The 16,987-nt window shown below is 41.5% G+C and overlaps 2 protein-coding genes across 3 annotated transcripts in view; one reads left to right on the top strand and one right to left on the bottom strand.

The window, feature by feature from the left end:
• Positions 1-366: 366 nt before the first annotated feature.
• On the top strand, positions 367-6,098 carry kiaa0040 (KIAA0040 ortholog). Its single transcript, XM_084368923.1, has 2 exons — positions 367-521; positions 4,463-6,098. Exon 2 carries the CDS (start codon positions 5,036-5,038, stop codon positions 5,366-5,368), a length of 333 nt encoding a protein of 110 aa, XP_084225049.1. The 5' UTR covers positions 367-521; positions 4,463-5,035; the 3' UTR covers positions 5,369-6,098.
• A 9,476-nt stretch (positions 6,099-15,574) lies between these two features.
• Positions 15,575-16,987, bottom strand: part of tnn (tenascin N) — a 42,494-nt gene continuing 41,081 nt past the window's right edge. For both annotated transcript variants that reach the window (XM_084368157.1, XM_084368158.1), the window contains one exon: positions 15,575-16,277. In XM_084368157.1, the coding sequence (XP_084224283.1) occupies positions 16,128-16,277 (150 nt within the window). In that variant the 3' untranslated portion in view covers positions 15,575-16,127. The remainder of the gene's footprint in view (positions 16,278-16,987) is intronic.

Here is a 16,987-nt window from a genome sequence, read left to right as displayed (position 1 = left end):
GGTGTTGCGTGGTTTTTTCAGATCAGTGCACGTAGGCGAGGCCTTTCTTTTAATATTTGTTTCCAGACACTTTTTAATAAAGGCTTCTTGTGATTTCATTTCAGTTTACTTAACTTCCCCTCTCTGTCTGACATCACTCGGCGCTTGTGTGAGTAAAGTAAAGCGACCGCAAGAATCCAGTTCACCACGCAGGAAACACACCAGCGCAGACAGAGGGCCCATTCTTACACAAAGTGGGCAGGGTGCAGTGACGTTGTGACCAAAACACACACTCGCTCACAGAGAGAGAGAGAGAGGGGAGGAGGAGGAGGAGGAGGAGGAGGAGGAGGCGGTGGAGGACGGGAAACAAGGGTAGAGAGGGAAACAGGAACAGAAAGTGAAGACTTGTCAAGATGTCTGGGTGAGGGGGACCAGAACAGAGCAGAAGCCAGATGCCAAAACAGAAACAACAGCAGTTTGAGCAGCTGACTGGATTAGACAGGAGGGGAGAGCTGACCTGCCGCTTCACAAGTGCCTGCGGGGTAAGGTGCCGCTTTGAAAGAGATCTTGAGTGCCAGCAACTTGGAATACTTTGAAATTGTTCTGAGTGGTTTATGTAAGCTGTTGGTGCTTTTTGTTGTATGACTGCGGGGAGACAGAGGCTGAGTTGCTGCTTTTGTAGCAAACTTCTGGGAAAAAAAAAAAATGATTTGCTGGTGGTTAGATTTGACAGGATGTTGACAAGTCAGAACAATAAGCTGATAAGTTTCTTCCTGCCTATGACTGCTCTGATTGCACAAATAACATGATCCTCCAGGTAATTTCTTGACTTCTTAAAGTAAACATTTGATTTATTTCGTTATTTATTTAACGAAGTTTATGAAAAGAATTAAAAAAAACTTTGTAATCCACTTCATCAGCCTTGAACCATAGAATAACTCTGCTGTTGCTTTGTTTAACGGATGTTTGCAGGAAACATTTTTGTCTCTAACCTTTACTGATGACTTTCCTCCTCCTGCTCTTACTCTAATAATGTCGTCCACTTCATCACGATTGAGTCGACACAAGCCTTGCGCACTTGTTCTTGCTCGCTTTAGAGAACTGTACTCCTCCAGACTATCAGCAGGCCTCTAGCTGCACTCAGTGATCCGAGGCAGCTCATGATTTCTGCGAAAAAGTACAGCTTTAATCGTTTCTCAGTAGCTGACTCCAAGTGTCCAAGAACTGCCTATTAACACTGACTGATGGGAGGATCTGCTCGAGGCGAGTCATTAAAGATTCCTGCCTCGCCTTCTGTCACAACTTTGTCTTTTAGGTCGCACATGTTCCTTAAAAAAGCAGCAGGGGCTAACTGAGTGCAATCATAACATATTTCTCAGCCCCTTCCTGGCTTTGTGTGCCCCAGAAATGGCCTTTTCCTGGATGTGAAGCACGATGTCATGAGAAAGTGAAGTGCCCGGTCGGAGTCTTGAGAATGGCATCTCGGTGAGATGACATGAACCAGGCAAACGGTTCCAAGTTTATATAAACACGGCTATACTGCCTTTATAAATGACCTTTTCTGCTCTGTACCTTCGATAAATCACAAACTAACCTCAGCTCGGATGTGCGTCATCAGCATTTGCAGTGTGGACACCCTCACAGGTCTGCAGATGGCCTGCTGAGAAGACTTTTGGCACAATAACACTGACGATCAAAGTGTTTACCTCAAGAAAAGAGTGAGTCTCTTTATGAAATGAGCTTCTAACATCGATGACCTCAGATCCTGTTTTAGCTTTGAGGATTTTTAGACATAACTGAAAGTGATCTCACACTTCCTGGCCAGAGACTGTAATCATCATAACACTTAGTGATTTATCCGTTCCATTTAATGACTTTACCACTGATACACTGTTAGACGTCTCTGTTATATAAGCTCGATTACACCTCTGCGCTGCTCCCGTCCCTCGTCTGTCTCCCTCGCAGACTTTATTGTTCAGCGACTCCGGCTCGTCGTGTTGACAGTGTTTTCATAATGCGAGGGAGATCAGAGTGCACACAAAGGTGCTGCTGCTCAGCCAAGCTCATCACAACAACATGTACCAACAGCGGAGGAAATAATCAAGAATAATGTGGCAGCGACGTCGTGGCTCCCGGTGATGTTCGCAGGCTTCACTACAGTTTGTAATCAAGTTTCAATCCAAGTGGAATGCAAATTTTTGATGGAATTTCCAGAAAATCGGCGGAGAAAATGTGAATTCCTGTAATGCCTGTTTTCATCCACTGCTGATACGAGACTGGAGGGATTGTGGTGCAGTTGGTGGCACTAATTCTCCATTAGGGTTCGATTAAACCATTACAGAAGAAGAAGGAGGCACAACAAGATGTTTTTGTCTTCTGCCATTTTTCGTCTCTCGCTTCAGCAGAAGCTTAAGTGATGATGATTCATTCACATTCAAGTCTGTTTCTTTTGTCAGTGGTTCTCAAGCGTTTTTTATCGGTGACCTCTAAAAAACTAAGAGACGTTTACTTGCAAACCTTGTCAGTGATGATATACTGATAAAGGTGCCCTCCTGGATGCCCCTATGGTAGCTAAAATATACCCCCCCCCCTTGCCCTCTTTGTGTGCTGGTGCCCCACCACTGCATCTGCTTGTGGTGAGCGCTTCAACCAACCAGTAGCTGTGACCACCAGTTCACACTACCGTACTCACCGTGTATACAGTTCATTTTGAGTTCTCTATTGTAGTTCAACTATTCACCCACAATACCATGCTCTCAGGAAACTAAAAACATGTTCACCGTCTGCTGCTTAGCAGCGCTGCATTGGCACGCTGAAGTCACACTTCGATTGCATTTGCACAGGTCATTTCCTTTAAGTAAAAAAAAAGGTTTTGTGTGTACCAACAGAAAAAAAAAATATATAATATAGATGAAACATGAATATAGTGTAGACTGTATACAGTGAGTATGTTGTGTATTTTTTTTTCTTAGTTTTCTTTAAGGTTTAGTTTTTTAGAGACCTGAAAAAGGACATGATCAAGTTCTCCCTCAAGACAAAACAAGCATTCAAGGAAAATATGAAAAAACAAACAGAATTTTGTGCTGCAGAAATATGTTTTCTTTGCTTTCCCACCCTCTTTATCTTCTCATGATCTTTTTCTCAGATCACCTTTATCACTTGACCACTTGTGAGAGTCCGGCCCTGTGGGTGTTAACCACAAGTGTATGATGAAAGGTTGAACGGCTGGCACAAACATCTACTTTTAAAGCTCACGAGGCCCACAGTTACGTAGCCTTTGTGTCCTTTTAAACTTTAACATATAAAACAAACAAAATCATGCAACCAAGTATGCAACTTGCACCAAGCGCAGCTTTTATGTGTGGGGATTTTTTTAGATTAGTTGTGTTTTTAGAGATGCGACCGCTCTGTCTGAACTCCCGCTTCGACATCTCAGGTTGCTTCTTAGCTTTAAGCGCTCAGCTTCCTGTTGAGCAAATGAACAGGAGGGAAGTTAGCAGTCTGTCTGCGGGTAAACCAATTTCACACATGAGACACAACGCACAGCGACAGCCACGCCAAATCTATTTGCTCTCCACTTGCAGGTGCATCTTGGCCCCTCTCTCTCGCGCGCTCGCTCTCTGTCTGCCTAAGAAGCAGCCAAATGTGAGATGAAAATCTTTTCTCCCTCCTGCATCTAGAATACAAAGAAGCTCTGTAGCCGTGAGCTATAGACAATCTAGGGGACATACTTGAGTCAAACGGTGTTTGAAAAACTATAGTAGTTTAACACCATTTAGATAAAGACGTCGCCTCAGGTCCTTCGACTTAATCAAACAGTCTCAGAGAAAAAGGAGCACCATGACTTTTATTTCTCAGACTGACTTTATATCGCAGATCTGGTCCGAGTACCTCTCCTTGTGTTTTCCTCTCCAGGAGAGCTATAAAGAGGAGATTTCATCTGAGGCCAGAGTGAAATGTTACAATCAGACATTTATGAAAACTTGAACCGGATCCCATCAATCTCCTCCGTTGGGAACCATTAGCCAGATATATTCAGATGAATCTCCTGCAGCAGGCCTCTCTCGGGCCGACCTGTCTCCCCCCTCGCTCTATTTTTTTTCCCTGACGCTCTGTCGCTCTCTCCCTCTCAGCGGGACTCTTAGAAAGATTGGTTACCTCTATCTCTGTCTGGCCTTCCCTCAGACACAATCTCTCTCCATTTCGTCCTCTCTTTCTCTCTTTGCCCCTCTCTCCCTCAGTGGGGCTCTTAGAGAGCTCTGCCCTGAATCCTGAACGACTCCTCTGCAGTATTAATGAGGGGAAAGCTGAAAATCCAAAGCTGATACTGACAAGAGGAGAGGGGCAGAGCGGGAGTTGAGACGTTAAAGAGTGAGACAGAAAGATGGATTGGATGCAGGGAAGGGTAGACGAGCTGTCTGCTGCAAACAAAATTTCTCTCCATGTTCATGTTCTCTTTTTTTTTCTTGTTTGTTTTTCACAGACACGCCCCAAATTGAACCACCTCTCTACAGCTGGATTAAACTAAACTGAAAGGCAAAGGGCAAGAGGACAGGAGAAGACAAAGAGCAAGAAAACTGTTACTGGAATGCCAAGCAGCATAAACAAAGTCAGCCGAAGTGCAGATTTTGGCTTTTTCCTCCAGAATCGTCACATCTGGGGGATTTCAAAGCGGCCCCGGTTATAAACAAATGAGCTGTTGGTCTTTTGGATTTGTTTAAAGAATGCCTCGGCTTTGTAACCACCTCACAGGACACTTTAAAGGAAGGAGGCGCACATGAAGTGGCCCTCAGTGCTTTCAGCGTTTCCATTTAACATAAACAACACAAGCCTGAGCACATACTCGAGCCTCGTAGATACCTCACCACTTTAAAGCTGGATCCAGATTACACACAAGGACTTTTATCTTAAATGAACACCATATCTTAATTATTTTTGGAGTCTCCCTCACATTTACTGACTTTCAAAACTTCACAACCCTCTCAAGGATTAATTAAATCTTTACAACTGCCGCAGACTCGAGTTGAAAGGAGCCAGCGCTCCGTATCTGACAGCCATGGATGGGAAAGCCGACAGCATCCAGGAGTTTTTCAACCAACTCTGGACCTTCGCTACAGACAAACACAACCAGGGGGTCTACAACACAGTCTGCCTGGTGGTCCTCCTGACCCTCCCCCTGCTCGTCCTCCTCACCACTTTGGTGGTGTGCTGCCACTGCTGCTGCTGTCGCCATAGCAACAGCTGTTGCTGTTGCTGCCGCTGCCGAGATGGGACGTCGAGGTCGGAGACGAAGAAGAAGAAGAGTTCGGGCAACAACGAGGAAGACTTGTGGATCTCTGTCAAGACGGGGCCGATGACGCCCGACAGGGTCGCCCTGGCCATGGTGTAGGAGGCCGTTTTCTTAGACTGAGATCGCTGATCCTGGGCCAGCTGTTGCAGTGGAGCTGATGGAGCACGTACATGGTATTTAGAGAAGTGGATGGAGCCACCGTGGGCAACCGTTTTTAAAGCCTCACCATTAGTCCATATTTGGATGAGAGGGTGGAGGCAGGGAGGACATTCTGGTTGGATCTGACTGAGAAACCGATGACATGCTGTGGTAGCGACTGGTCAATCACAAGGAAGCCACGGTCTGAATGGGACCATAATTTACAAACTGAGCATCGTGCTGTATTGAAGAAAACTTGAGACTAGCGATTGAGACCATTAACTCATCAGGGAACTGTTCACTGAGGTAGTAGATCAAGTGAAAAGTGGGGTCATTTTCTCATAAGCTTCCATACAATCATACTTCTTTTTGAAACCGGTGGGTTCGCCCCCTGCTGACCATTAGAAAGGATGAGAGTTGAAGTGACCTTTCAGACCAGGAGGCTCTGTCCACTTCTCTTCATACTGTGAATGATGGAGCGTCTCGAAAGTGGAAAAACTCACCCTGGCTCGGACTGAAAGGAGGCTGAAGACGGTGTTCAGAGTGACTCATAATGTAACGGGCACATATTTGGTTGAATATGTTAAACAGTTTATGGATTCTTGTCGTTTTGTATGTATGTGAACGATGTTTACAGCATTTTGTATGAGCTTCTTGGTGCGTGGTACATAAAGGAAGAAATATGCTAAAACAGAGGAATATACATATCTGCAAATGTGTGAGTGTGTGTGTGTGACCGGGTTAGAGAGATAGTGTGTGTGAGAGAGAGAGAGAGAGAGAGAAGTACAGTGTTATTGAGAGCACTTTGTTCTTCGAGCTCCCATGTGAAATTCATTGCGTCTGTATCTGGGAGAGAGAGCCAATTTAAGGTGTGCCCAGTGCTCAGGCGGCTGTAATACCGCCTGCTTTCACATTCAGCCTGCAATCGACACTGATGATTGACTCTCACTTTCTAAAGTGGAAGTCACTGACATCCAAAAAGTTTAACTCGCACTGTGCAGAAAGAAAACTAGAACTTCCATCAATTCAATTTCTCTCTTCTTCTTACTTTATTTGCTTAATTCAATACAGTGCAGGAGAGGCACTTCTCCCAGTCTTTGGCTTTTGGGAGTGTTGCAGTATTCAGGTCAAGTGAGCCTTAAAGGCACAATTCATAATCCAAATGTAATCTTCTCAAACTGATTAACAAATCTTTTAATGAAGACTAGACAACAACCATATCGAAGCCGGAGTTGTTTATTGAATATTTTGGATTCGAGTGATATAAGTTCTCAATCTGAAGGACAAAAATGTACGAGTTTGGAACGCAGCACAGAAACAAAGGCGAGGAAACACTTTTGGTGACATGTTTTTGAGTGATTCTACTAAATAAAATTGGTCATAATGAGCACACTAGCTGCAGCAATTTGCATCATTCAAGGTGGGACAGTTTGAGCCTACTACTCACATTTGATTTCTTACCTTTTTGCATGTATCAGTGTGCAGACGACACAGATTGAGCTGACACTGACTGTGTTTTGAATCACTTTTCCATAGCACTAAACTGCCTGATGAACAGCAGCAGAATTTCTTTCTTGCTCCTGTTTGGTGTTCTGTTTGTTTCCATTTCAACCATTTCCCTGTTATTTTATCCCAGTATATTATGAGATAAGTTTGTCACTGAGCTGTTAATTTCAGGGTTATTGTAGCTAAACATATTAAGGTTAAACATGACAGAACTACATGAGAACTCCTTCCAACTCTGAACATACTGTACGTGTACGGTACCCTGAGGGGCGAGTGAGACTTTTGTTTTTTTCTGATGATCCTTTTTCTAAGTCTGATCTAAATTATTTTCTCTCCTGTGTTTACGACCTCCGATCTGATGGGGAAAAAAAGTTTTGTCAGGATAATCTTTATAATCTTTTAAGTTCCCTAACGTTTTTTTTTCCATCTGTGAAAACATGAAAAACAAAATTTCAGGAGAATAAATTATTTTGTGTGTGTGTGTGTGGAACCACGCTGTTTTTGTAAAACTCATTTTGACCACAAGAAGCTGAATAGCAACACGACTGTCATGTCTGTCTTTTGGCGAAGAATGCATCATACTCGGTACTAATCTGCCGTTAGAGAAATTCACTCACACTCACTTCGCACTTTATTATTTTTTTTCATGAAATAAATGTTTGCACGATGGAAAAAATTAAGGAACTGAGAAAGATTATCCTGGCAAACCTTTATTTCTTCACCAGATCACAAGTCATTATCACAGGAGAAAAAATTTTGATCAGAAAATGGATCATCAGAATAAATGAATGTCTCACTTGCCCCTTGCTTCCGTACACATGTATGTCTCAACTATCTTCAGAGCATTCTTACTGTAAATGTAAGTAATTTTTAAAAGTTTGATTAATACGGGTCCAGGTGTTTCACACCAATAATGTTTGTAAATACATCAGAATTAAAATTATATTCATTTACATTTACAAAGCTATGTGATGAAAATGTTTTAAAGAGTACTCAAAGCAAGTTTTGAACATATTTTAAAAATATAAAATAAAGAGGAGAAACCCTGAAATGAGCAAATGATTTGGGATTAAAGCAGATTGCACTTGAAGGCTCCTTTTTTTTTTTTTTTTAAGTGTGTGACATCTCAAAGCCCAATTAAACAGAAGCCTCTCAGCAGTATCATCATCTTTATGCATTAGCTTATATTGGCACTAAGTTGATCTTCTTGCTCAAGTGCTGCTGGGAAAACAGGCCCCACTCATTTCATTACTGCTCAGACAGATACAACCCCGTGTGGAAATCTGGGTTTGTCTCCTCTGCTTCGTGTTTCGAGGAGAGAAACCGAAGTTGTTGGAGATTAATTTGAAAGCTTACCCTGCAAAATAAAAGCCTCTGTAGCAATCGGCAATAAGCGCCGTTTGCCAAGAAATAACATCACCGACATGTTTAGTGGTTGGTTGAACACGTCATTGTGGTTTGCATTAGTCAGAGGGAGATTTACAGCCAGTTTCGGCTCATTCTTACAGATTGTGACAAGCTCTTAACAACATAACATGATGATAAAAATAGGGAGAAGATAAAAGTAAGGTGAGATTAAAGGACGAATTTAACATTTTACGAGATCTTCCTTTTTGCTTACTTGTCTATATCAGAACATCAGAAGTGTTCCCCTTCACATTCTGGTGATGAGTTTAGTGAAGCTTTGAATCTTTCCGACCAAAATTCTTCCATATTGCACCTTTAAGTTGTGTTTATAATACTTTGTAAATAGTTAATAAAAACTGTGTAGTTCTTCTATACACAATATTTGGATGGTCACCATAAAACTTGAGCTGTTTATAAACCTTAACAATCATTTACTAAATGGTTCCTAAAGCATTTCATTGTTTGTTATGAGTGAAATAACAATTAACTACAGTTAAATTAACTATAAACTTACTGTGTATAGTACAGTATGCACTACACTGTGGTGTTGCTACTTCTTCCATCGCTGTTTAATCCATCCAACAAAACAAAGTGTACAAATAGAAACGTACCATTTTACTGGGATTATGCAACCTAGCCTGCTATTTCTTGGCCAGGACCAGTGAAGCAGGCTGAAACATAACCTCCTCTTCGAACGCTCACTATAGACTCTGTTTTCAGTCTTTGCGCCAAGCTCGCCGACTTGTGGCTCCAGCTATATATTTACTGCACAGACATGAGAGTTTTATCTATCTTGGCACTATCTTTCTTTCACATAAGTGAGTCTTGAGAGAAGAAGAAGAAGGTTATTCTGTCTTTTTTTTCCAAACTGAGATATGGAGGCAGGGAGTCCCAGCAGGGGAGTATCACACTGAGACATCTACTGATCATTGATCTCAAGCACTGTGCGATTGTGGATGTTGAAGAAAAGTAGAATCTCTTTCAAAAATCCTGACTGTCGCTTCATCAGTCGACTGATTATATATAATTACAAGGACAAATGAAGACGGGCAGCAAAGTGAAGGTTTTTCAGTTTCTACTAAACACGTTCAATCAGTCAGACATGGATGCTCATAATTTTTTAATTCATCACATCTCCGCTGCCTCCCAGCTGATCATGAGTTACTGATCCTCATTATCAGTTTCCATATCCATCATACAGCACTGTGGGTGTTTTTGCCATAAATATATAAGATGCTGAATTAATGGGATCACCTGTTTGACATAATTTGTGATGTTGACCTCGTCACTTTGAAAGGATCGTATTTTATTTTCTGGGGGAGTTTGCGAATCAGCTGCAGGTGTCAAACGTTAGGGAGTATGAAATGCATATGTTATCCTTTTTTCCCTTTGCCAGTTCGCTGTGATCATAGAGAACCGACTCGGGAGGATTTGTCATCTGTTTGAACAGCAAATCTGCCACTCTGGATCGCTTTCTATATGATAGCGGCGTGTTTTTTGATCCCATCCAATTATGCATGACATTGTATATTTAGGATGTATTTTTGATGATCCACAGTCGAAACAAAATGCTGAGGCGATTTTTTTTTCTTTCTTTTTTTTTAATTATATGCCTGGCTGGGCTTTGTTGTTAGCTCTGCATGCATAATTTATCCCGACGTACAGTATAGAGATGATAAAGGAGAGCTCGATGTGGGAGATGACAGGGAGCAAATAAAGTTGTTGTTTTTGTTTTGTTTTGTTTTTTTAGCTTTGTGGAATCTCATCTTTCTATCTCTAATATAAAGTGAAGTTAACGGAGCCTTTGAGTTTTGACACAAAGTCATTATCTTTACGTGTGAACATGTCATATTTTGCACAGGCCTCTTCATTCAAGTTCCAGGCAATATGCTCTTAATAATTCAATATTTGCACACCAGATGCATTTATTTCGGGTGTACGTGCAGCCCAGTGGGATCAAAGTCTTCTTTGCAGACTGTTAACACGCCGTGATTATTCTGACCAGAGGAACTGTGACGATGAAATGTGAGGAAAACAACAAACAAACAACAAAGAGCTGAATCTGTTTGTGCTGTGTGACATCTAATTGATCCCAAACTGTGATATGTCCTATTGGTCTAATCTTCACTTTTACTGCAAATAAGTGGATAAAAGGGGAAATGGAGGAAGTTTTCTTGCTGTAAGAACTGTTTAAATAAACAAAAACAGGAGGCTGCTGAGCCACCGTAATTAATAAGCACTTCTGCCTCCAGTGAGCCTCATGAACATGTAATTTTCATCATCGGTTTGATGGCCGTAGCGGAGCAATCTTTGATGCAAGTAATCAGTTTGGCTTGAGGAGCAATTCATCTTTGACATTATTAAGGCGCAGACATGCACTTTGGGGAAATTCGTTCCGCCTCACAGATGCTGGTTCTCGACCTGCGTGAGATGTTCGCTGTTGTCAAAGTATTAGCATAAGTTAAATCTCAGCATGTCAACAACATGTTGTTTGTTTACTTCATTCTTTAAGGCCGGAGGAGACTGAGAGGGATCTTTCACAGCCTGTCGTCTTTTCACTGTGACATGAAAGTCTTAAATTCAAACAGGAGGTGTATCCAGCTACCTGACAAATCATTTGTTTGTACTTTGCAAACAACAATCAATGTGTTGAGAGGATTTTCAACACCTCACGGTAGCTCAGAACTTCAACTCTTGCACTAAGACCCGGGTCCAGGAGTCCCTCCCCAAGTTAACCATGACTCTGCACATTTGTGACAACACCTGCACATGACAGCCACATTCAAGTCACTTCAGCCTGCTGAATATGTATGTATGGAATATGAAGTAAGCAGACCAGCCAGCTGACATTAAGCCACTGGTGCACGACTGTTAAAAAGTTTGGTATCACCTGTTACGTTGGTGTTTTTCATTTTTCCTTCAATAATGGATCTTTTAACACACACGAATTGTATTAGCTTATTTATATATGAAATAGTTTTGGCCCCAGAAATTTAATAAGGAAATGATTAAAACTTTAATTTGGTTGATGTCCCCACTGTGCTGCCTAACAGGGAAGAATACTGTAACTAATTTTCCCCCAAATACACTTTGATTTTTAATTTGTTTTCCAGTCAGGAAATTATTAAGATTATATAACTTATTATTGAACCACAACAGTCCAATTAGGCTCTAAATATTTTTGGGAACCTGTCACCAGGATAAATTGTTAGCAGGTCACGTTTCTGCAAACCACGGATACGTCTGTGAGTACGTGTCGTGGGCCGTGTACCATGTTGACATTTGTACCTCACTCACATTACATGTTTATAAACTCACTTCCATATTGGAAGGTGGAGCGGATGGTGGTGGACAGGTGACAAGACTGCTAAGCTGCCGACTGCAGTTAATGACACCTCGGGACACTTCCGGTCCTGTTTGTAGCGACCAAAACAGGTATTTTAAACCAAACCCTGATGTATTCCTAACTCTAATCAAGTTTGTGTTGGGCCTAAACCTAAGCAGAGCCTAAGCACAAGAGAAAAATAGAAAATTAACCCAAAGAAACTTAAAGTTCTAACTTTGCAGAAGCATACTCAACCAACATTTATTCTTTATTCTCCTTTATTCTTCAGCGTTTTGTACTCCATGTTATTTATTTATTTATTTACTGAGCCTTCTACACATCTATTCATCAAGAGCACTTCCAACAAACTAAAAGCATGAAAGACCTTTTCAAAAAATATAGCGTATTCCTCTCTGCCAGACTATGTACAAAACAAGCTTTTGTGGCTGCCGTTTTTCAAACTTTTGATTGTTAGTGTACATCTGAAGTTTAAAAAAACATCGACAAAAGGCCTCAAAATGTGGCTGCCAAGGTAGAGGCTCTAATTTCACGTTAGAAACTGCAGGAAGAGAGATGTGACAGCACTAAAACGCAGCCAGGCAGCAGCGTGGACACATTTTACATGTCATATTAGCATACAGTATGTCTAAAGTGGAAACAAAAACACTGTCAAGAAAAAATAAATATCACATCTTGAAAAAAGTGAATAAAGTGCAGTAGCTGAATGGTTAAAGAACACATCACATAACTGTAATGTAACCAGTTTGATTCCAGCTGAGGACCTCTTCATCTATAATGTCCTCCTCTCCTCTCCTCTCCTCTCCTCTCCTCTCCTCTGTCTGGTCAGTACTTCCCTCTTTTTCCACGAGCTGCTCACCCTCCACCCCTTCAAACAAACCCTCCCTTGTTACAACATTACCGAGCTCCCTCATGGAAAAAATACATCACACTGAACCCGAGGCGCAAGTGTCAGCCGGAGTGACACAGTCAGACAAATGTGTATGTCTGCGAGCTTATATACTGTACAGTGTATAGGCACGCAGGGGAGGCAGAGAGGGAGAGAGAGAGGGGGAGAGAAAAGGGCAAACCTCTCTGTTTATCCTGGCACTGAGCAAACCACTTGCCTCTCCGAGCAATGGCAGGAACCAATCTCCTTAAAGTAATTTGCAATCACTGTTGCTGAAAAGGCCTTCCGCATCAATGAGCTTTTGTTAGACATTTCATTTCAAAGTTGGAGGGGAAAAAAAATGCTATTCAAGAAATATTTGCTTTAATTTTTTTAGCCAGCAACCTCCTCACCCTCTCATTTGATTTTGGCGAATAAACACTCAAAAGAGTTTTCTTTTCACTTTTGGCTTTTAAGGAAGGAATGGCATTTCTGAAGTGGTGCCTATCTTTTATCTGCTATCTGTTTTTTTGTGTTTAAATGGTGTAATGTGCCGTTTATATCCTCTCCGTGTTGCTTTTAGCGGCTGCGTAAAAATAGCTCCTGCCCAGACAGTCAGTGAGCTGTCTGCAGATTATGAGATACAGAATTGGGAAACTCTTATAAGATCAGACGGCAAACAGTCATCAGTTCCTGCAAGTACAGTTGCTCAATTCAGTATGATGAAAGCGCTGTGTCATGGGAACACTGCAGCTCTAAATGAAAAGAGTGTCAGCCAGGGGTGGAGGAAGTACTCTGTTCATTTACTTTATATGAAGGACACATGCATTCAATCCTGGCCCTACATATATTACTGATGTTTCCCTGCTCCAACGCACCTGATTCAAATGAATGTGTCGTTATCAGGCTTCAGCAGATGAGCTAATGAGCTGCACACAATAATAATATGTATACACACATTTTATCTTCATATTCACTGATGAGTACTGCTGTTTATGGGAAAATAGTAGTATAAAGTCTTTTGTGGCTCCAGACGGAGGCTGCATGTAAGCTGATAAATTCCCCTTCAGTGATGTCACTCAGTGGCTAAACTGCATTGTGGGTAATGTAGGCAATATCTCCGGTTTTGCTTTATCAGTTTCAATTATTAGCTTTTAAACTGTCCATAATGAGTCCAACAGTGTTGCAGGAGTGCAATGCAGACCAGTGGACTGCTTTTGAAAACTTGCTGCCTACATTACCCACAATGCACCTTAGCCACTGGGTGACATCACTGGAGGGAATTTATCAGAATACATGCAGCTTCCTCTGGAGCCACAAAAGACTTCATACTATGTTTTATTTTTTAAAAAGACCTGTAAACACAGTTTGATCTGGAAAACCGGTGGAGCTACCCTTTAAATTAAAGTAGATAAAAAGCACTATGTTTCCACCATATTAAGTAATGGAGTAGAAAAATGATTACTTCAGTAAATGTACTTAGTTACTCACTACCACTGGTGTCGGCACTTAGCGGGCAATTTAATTGTTAGGTGTCATCTGTTTCATAACAGATTTATGTGAACTAAAAAAACTCCTTCTGTTGAGCACTTAACCTGATGATTCTGTCAGATTAATAATATATGAGCTTTGTGAAGCTCATTAAATTAAAGCTACTGATGGACATCTTGTGCTTACTGAGTGACTAGATAGCAAATCAGTCTGTTGGGCCACTACTGTGTTTGAAACTAAAATATGAAAATGTGTGGTCTCCAGAGGATGAATCCCAATGAATAAGATGATCCCCTGAATTTTCCTCTCCCACCACCAACATTTCTGGTTCAGAGTCAAATGTCACGTGACAGCTATTGGATGGACTGCCACAAAATTTTGACCATCGAGTCAAATCTTCTTGCTAATGATGAACATGATAAACGTCAGCATGCTAAGATTGAGAGACTTCAAGACACGTGAATCTATGCATGCCTGACATCAAGAGTTGTTGGTCGATGTAATGTGGCTGTGACGAGATCCCATCTTAGTGTGAAGCTCACGTGAGGCTCCAGCAGACTAGTCACACTGATATTATATAAGGAAGTAAAAATGATTAAGAGAGCTCTGATGAATGTTAATGTTAGCAGTTCAAAGCTACATTGCACCTCAAGGACAGCCTCACAGAGCTGCTAGATTTGTTAACTCTGAATGGATGAACACAGTAATATACAGCAGCACCACAGAAGCACTTAAAATACATAAAACCTGGCCTGACATCCCACCTCTGCAAAACATGGAGCTACTGGCTCATTAGTGATGTGTTTTAACCCTCATTCCTTCAGGCTCTAGCTACCCTTGGACGAGAAAAACAATGTCTTCGTGTAACAAAACCTTTATTAATTTATTTATAGTGTGAATGTGTGGCATGAATATGAATGAGAAGCTACTGTACGTTACTTTGACACACATTTGGTTAAAAAACTGGATTTTAATTCCCTCATTTCTGACCTTGAAAATCCTGATTGAAGTCTCGTTGGAATATAAAACCTTATGTGCCGTGAAGGCTTAAAAAAGACATTTTAGTGAATGCAAAATTTATGAGGAGCAGCGGCTACAAATCAATTTTGGCAGATTAGCAGAAAGTTTGATTGATGTTCTCTTGTCACATAAAGCAACACAGTTTCTAATAAAAGTGGAGGGAGAAAAAAAAAGTGTAATAATGTAATAAAGTCAAAGTCAAAGCAGTATTAATAACCTTTGTCAGCTTTTGAGATTGCAAACAAGAGATTGGTCATTAAGTTGCCGTGGATGATGCAAACAAACCTCGTTCTTATTGGCGTTGATGCGAGCACGTCGCCTTGATTGATATGTGCTGTCGCTAACGTATGAATGAAAAACAGGAGCAATATGGTCATTCACGACAGCCATTCATTATTATTCTCTGGCTCATCCAACGCACACTAATGTGATGCGACAGTGTGGCAGCTTAATGTCACACAGGCGGCTTCATAATCAATAAACTCCCGGCGCTAACTAATCATCCACACAACAAAACACACAAGCCACCAGCTTCTTTTTTATACATTTATGTGATCATGGCAATACTACTATACACAAAAAAAAGGAGCTACTCTTCATAGGACATGAAATAAACAAATATAATACAAGTAACCTCGGCTGCTGCCCTGAGGTTTAAAAGAAAAAGTTAAAATGAATGCAGTAATAGGAGAAAAATTGGATTTCTTGGCTCCCAACTGAACTTAAATCTTCTGTTTCCTGACTTATAATTGAGGTTACTACCAGAATCAGTGAAACAGGAGTTGGTAAAAAAATACAATTGTGTTCTAACTGATTAAAGTCGTTCACTTCAAAACTTCACCTTGGAGGCAGCTTTGTATTCGCCGCTCTCCCATGATCACACTAAAACTTTTGAATTTCTGATGACTCTTACAAACAGATAATAACTTATTATTGAGTGTGAGCTTTTCCCTTTTCGCCCAAAACGTGTACATATTGTCAAGGAGTTGAGACACATTAAGGCCCATAGACATTGCATAGAAACACCCAAATCGCGCTTGCTGGCAGGTTAATGGGCTGCTGTGGTCTCAGTGCGAGGTGCTCCACTACTTCTCCTGGAGGCTTGCGGTTCTGCTCTTCTTCCGGGCCATCAACGATCGCCTCTTCCTGCTGGACAAGGCTCCCAAGGGTCGGATCTTCATCTCGGTGAAGTCGAGGGACGTCAGGTGGCCCTTCCAAGGTTTCCAGTTCACTCCCTGACAGCAGGACGACGACCGAGCCAGAAAGAGATTGAAATAAAAGCAAAGACGGGTTAGAAGGAGAAGTTGGGATTGATGAAAGAGAAGGGAGCGGGGAAATGAGGGAGGCACAAAATAATGGGTGAGAGACGGAGTCGCAGAAGGCTGTTTTTACATGACAGACAGGCCCGAATGACAACACTAATAATACCAGCCTCTGGCTTCATTTCATGTGCGTACAAACTTGTTTTGACTGTTATTGCATTTCGCCAACAAACATTGCGGGAGACATCTGCAGCTGCAATATTATGGATGAAATCTCGACAAGAGCAGAGATCTCCCCCGGCATTTCCTTCAGTATCAGTCTCCCTTAGACATAATAACTGTTGTTGTTACCCTCTCAGCCTAGTAAGAAAACACACTCGTGGTTTAAAGCTGGTGTGAGAAATGTGTTTTCTTATCACTGCTGATGGATTCAGGCCATTTCTGCTTCACCTTAACAATCCAAAACAAAACAAGTAGAAGTGGGCTGGAGTGAAGTTGTCTTTGATTGCTGACCAGAGAGCAGCCTCCCGGTCAGCACCCATTTTTTTTCTGCCTTTCTCTAAGTATGTTGAAAGAAACCCAAATCACAATGATGAATGATTTGATCAGGGTGGTTAGTTTTATCTGTTGTGTGACAGGCGAAGACAGTTTAGGAAAAAGTCGACCTGTATTTCTTCTAAAAA

The sequence above is a fragment of the Pagrus pagrus genome (assembly GCF_965226575.1).
Source record: "Pagrus pagrus genome assembly, chromosome: 12".
Lineage (NCBI taxonomy): Eukaryota > Metazoa > Chordata > Actinopteri > Spariformes > Sparidae > Pagrus > Pagrus pagrus.
Note: the sequence above shows the minus strand (reverse complement) of the source record. Positions and strands in the feature narration are given on the sequence as shown.